The sequence below is a fragment of the Orycteropus afer genome, unplaced genomic scaffold, assembly GCF_000298275.1.
Source record: "Orycteropus afer afer isolate SDZICR_OR568_19922 unplaced genomic scaffold, OryAfe1.0 scaffold00048, whole genome shotgun sequence".
Taxonomy (NCBI): domain Eukaryota; kingdom Metazoa; phylum Chordata; class Mammalia; order Tubulidentata; family Orycteropodidae; genus Orycteropus; species Orycteropus afer.
The window spans coordinates 6,956,296-6,959,957 of NW_006921635.1; the positions used below are offsets into that span (position 1 = coordinate 6,956,296).

At 55.0% G+C, this 3,662-nt stretch overlaps 1 protein-coding gene across 1 annotated transcript in view; it reads left to right on the plus strand.

Annotated features, from left to right (window-relative positions):
- Positions 1 to 3,038, plus strand: part of LOC103194847 (2'-5'-oligoadenylate synthase 1) — an 8,446-nt gene extending 5,408 nt beyond the window's left edge. Inside the window, exons 4-6 of the mRNA XM_042780609.1 lie at positions 250 to 482; positions 1,442 to 1,595; positions 2,961 to 3,038. Coding sequence (XP_042636543.1) covers positions 250 to 482; positions 1,442 to 1,595; positions 2,961 to 3,038 — 465 coding nt within the window. The remainder of the gene's footprint in view (positions 1 to 249; positions 483 to 1,441; positions 1,596 to 2,960) is intronic.
- Positions 3,039 to 3,662: the final 624 nt, after the last annotated feature.

Consider the following 3,662-nt stretch of genomic DNA (forward strand, 5'->3'; position numbering starts at 1 on the left):
TGAGCAGTCAAGTGCCTTAGGCACTATGCTACCAGAGCTCCTACCTCTGCCCTTAGTAGCCCCAAAACAGCACAGACTCTGCATCAACGAATAGGCATGGCTTTGTTCCAATAAAGCTTTCTTTTAGCCCATGGTGGACGGGGCTTCCTGACCCCTGCTCTACCCCATGCACCGCACCATGTATGAAACCCTGTGCTCTACACGCACATGGGACACACACGTTTTCCCAATTGTTCTTCCTCTTCTCAGTGTTTGGAGAGGATAGGGAAGCCTCTGCCTCCACAGTATGCCCTGGAGCTCTTGACCGTCTACGCCTGGGAGCGTGGGAGCTACGAGACAGACTTCAACACAGCACAGGGGTTCCGGACCGTCCTGGAATTAGTCATAGAACACAAACAGCTGTGCATCTTCTGGACAGAGTATTATGACTTTGAAAACCCCATTATTGCAGAATATCTGCGCAAACAGCTCCGGACACGCAGGTACTCACCCCCACGTGGTTTTGTGTTGTTGTTGGGGGGACGCTATCAAGTCCATTCCACCTCATAGGGACCACAGGTGGCAGTAAAATTCCCCCATAGGGTTCCTTGACTGTAATGTTTATGGGAACAGATTGCCACATCTCTCTCCCATGGAGCCACTGGGTGGGTTCGAACCGCTGACCTTGCATGTAGCAGCTGAGTGCCTAACCATTGCACCATCAGGCCTCCTTTCCTACATGGCTTAGTTCCCGGACATAAATGAACCCTTCATAATGCCTAGGGTGCCTTGGAAATGGAGTGGGTGAGAGGCCCCACCTTCTCTTGCTAAGCACTGTGCTATCTAATTTCCTCCCCACGACAGCCTCCAACCCTCCAAGGCAGGCACTGTGGTACCATTTTACAGATGGCCAGACTGAGTTTTCTAAGAAGTCAGGCACTCGCCCAAACCTTAACAGAAATCGATGAGGCATCTAGAATAGGAACTGACATCACCACAGCAGTGTCGATTGTTTCTACCGGGGGCTGCCAGCATAGTAACAATTCTACCAAGGGGTGACTGACCGCTGCCTCTGTCTAGCGACTGCTGAACACACCACATGCCTTGTCTTGCTGTCTCCTCACCCCACGCCCGTTGATAGGCTCGTGCGGCTCTCCCCACTCCACAGATGAGGAAACCGGGGCTCAAGGCCACACACTAATAAAGGGCGGAGACGAAGCTCAAAGCCAGGCTTATCAGGTCCCAAATTCACGTCGCTCACTGGCCACTCACTGGCCGTAGTCAGGCAGGGGCCTTGCGACACCCCCGACAGAGCAACGCCCTGCAGGGCCCTTCGTCCTGCTGCTGGTGCCCCAGCCTGTCCCATGCTGGTGCTTGGCTCTTTCTTCCAGGAGCACTGAAGGCTCTCTGGATGCAGCCCTAGCTCCTCACTCGTCTCTCTCAAACCCTTCCTTGCTCTTAGGCCTGTGATCCTGGACCCTGCTGATCCTACAGGAAACCTGGGGGCTGTCAACCAAGGGAGGTGGTCAGGGCTGGCGTCGGAGGCCGCCTACTGGCTCCAGTCCCCTTGCTTTAAGAATCCAGACGGGTCTCCTGTGCCCTCTTGGGATGTGCTGGTAAGACTTCTGCCTCCTCCTTGCCATCCATTCCCCCAGCCCCCTGCACACAGCTTGGGGCCTGGAGCTGGACACCATTCTTCCCAAGAACTTGTCTTGGCTCCATGTTTTGTGGTCAGTTGGCCCCAGTCAGAGGTTCCGGGAATACTCACAGTCCTTGCCCAGAGCACGTTCCTTAGTGAATGCCACCTTGGCCTGAGGTGACTGACAGCCCCAGTCAGTTCATCCCACTCAGAACGTTAGTTAGTCACGAGTCAGCACCTTTGAGCACCAGCGCTGTGGGCTTCAGTTCTGTCCTAAGCCCTTCAACGCACATCACCTCATAAGATCCTCACAGCAAACCCGAGAGGTATGTTTTCGGTCACCGCATCTTACAGATGAGCAAACCGAGACCCAATAAGGGGCAGTTCCTTGCTCAAGGCCACTGCTCACTCCACTGTGCTAACAGTCTGCCTCATGTCACCCCCACCTGTCGCTGACACACAGGACACCCAGAGCAGCTAAGTGACTTGGGCCCTGCCGCACAGCTCAGGAGGAGCAGGAAGTCCTCATCTTGGGTCTTTCCACTCCCAGAGGAGGGTCTTCCTGGGGCCCCTCTGAGACCAGGGATTAACAGTGTAGCAGGTGGGTTCCTCAGGAAGCAGCCCCTGAGATGAGTGTAGCCTGCGGGATGTTTACTGGGGAGTGAACTTGGAAACGGCGCCTTTGGAAAGAACAGTGGGAAGGGAAGAGGCTGGGCGGGGGGGCGGGGGGCAGAGGTAGAGCCATGATGCAAGCCCAGTGGCAGGCCAGCCCTCAGAGAGGAGTCAAGTGGGCCTGCAGAGTGGTCCTACAATAGCAGTCAAGCCTCTGTACCTGACATGGATCCTGTGAGCAGCTCAGGAAGGGGCGTGGTCTTGCGCCAAGTGGCTCCCTGCAGCCGACCAGCTACCAACTCCGATCATGGCAACCCATGTGTGTCAGAGTAGAAGCGTGTTCCCGTTTCCAGTGGCTCAGTTTCCGGAAGCATATCTCCAAGCCATTCCTCCAACGTGCCTTTGGCGGGGACTCCAACCTTTCAGTTAACAGCCAAGCCCAGGAATGGTTTATACCACCCAAAGCTGAGGCACCCCCAAAAGGGGCTGACAGCTGGAGGCCATCCCAGCACCAGGAACAAGTCCCCCTTTAAAAGGGGATCCAAGTGGCACGGCACAGTGCTCACCAAAAGTGCCCACCGAGAGCCAGTGTCTCGGCGGGAAGCCCACCTTCTGATGTTATCTTGCATTTTACTCTTCAGCCTAAGAAGGAGACGTGGTGTGGGGCCATCATTCGTGGGATCCTGTGGCTGTTCAGAGGCTCCGAGCAGAGCAGACAGCCCTCCCAGAGACGCGCCACTTACCAGGCACTCTCCGCTCCACCGGCAAAGAAAAGCTGGACGTGCACCATCCTCTGAACACAGCCTGAGGAAGGACCCCAGAGGCGTCCCTCCAGGGACAGCCTCCTCATTCCCAAGGCAGCCCCCTGGTCCATATACGGCAGGGGACTGGCCCAGGGTCATGCCATGATTGGTTTGGATGTAGAACCAGGATTCAGGCCCCCTGACCCCGACCCTTTCCGCTCTTTGGTGTTCTCTCTCCACCGTAGCTCCCACTTCCTCTCTCTGACAGTAGTCTCTCAGAGCAAACAGAAGTGATGAAGATGAGAAAGTAGGGTCCCAGCCTCCTTGACTTTGTTCTGGGTCCCTGACTGGAAGGTTATGGTCCAAGTTATTAGCCTAACAATAAAAAATAATAGCAAATACTTTGCTGGTCTGACAGAGCCTGGTGGAACCACTGAGACTATGGCCCCTAGCTGCCCTTCAGGTCTGGAATTGAACCCACACCTGTGGCTTCCAGCCAAACAATAGACAGGCATAGGAGTTGAACATTTACCTGAGGTAGATACACTCCTTGCAGAGAAGAATCATGGGAGAAAGAAGGGCTGTTTATATACAGGGAGACAGTTCAGAGGGCAGGAGTGCATGGAGGGATGGACACAGGGAAGAGGTAACTATTGGGAGAAAGTGGGAGGGGAGCTGTTACATTGTGG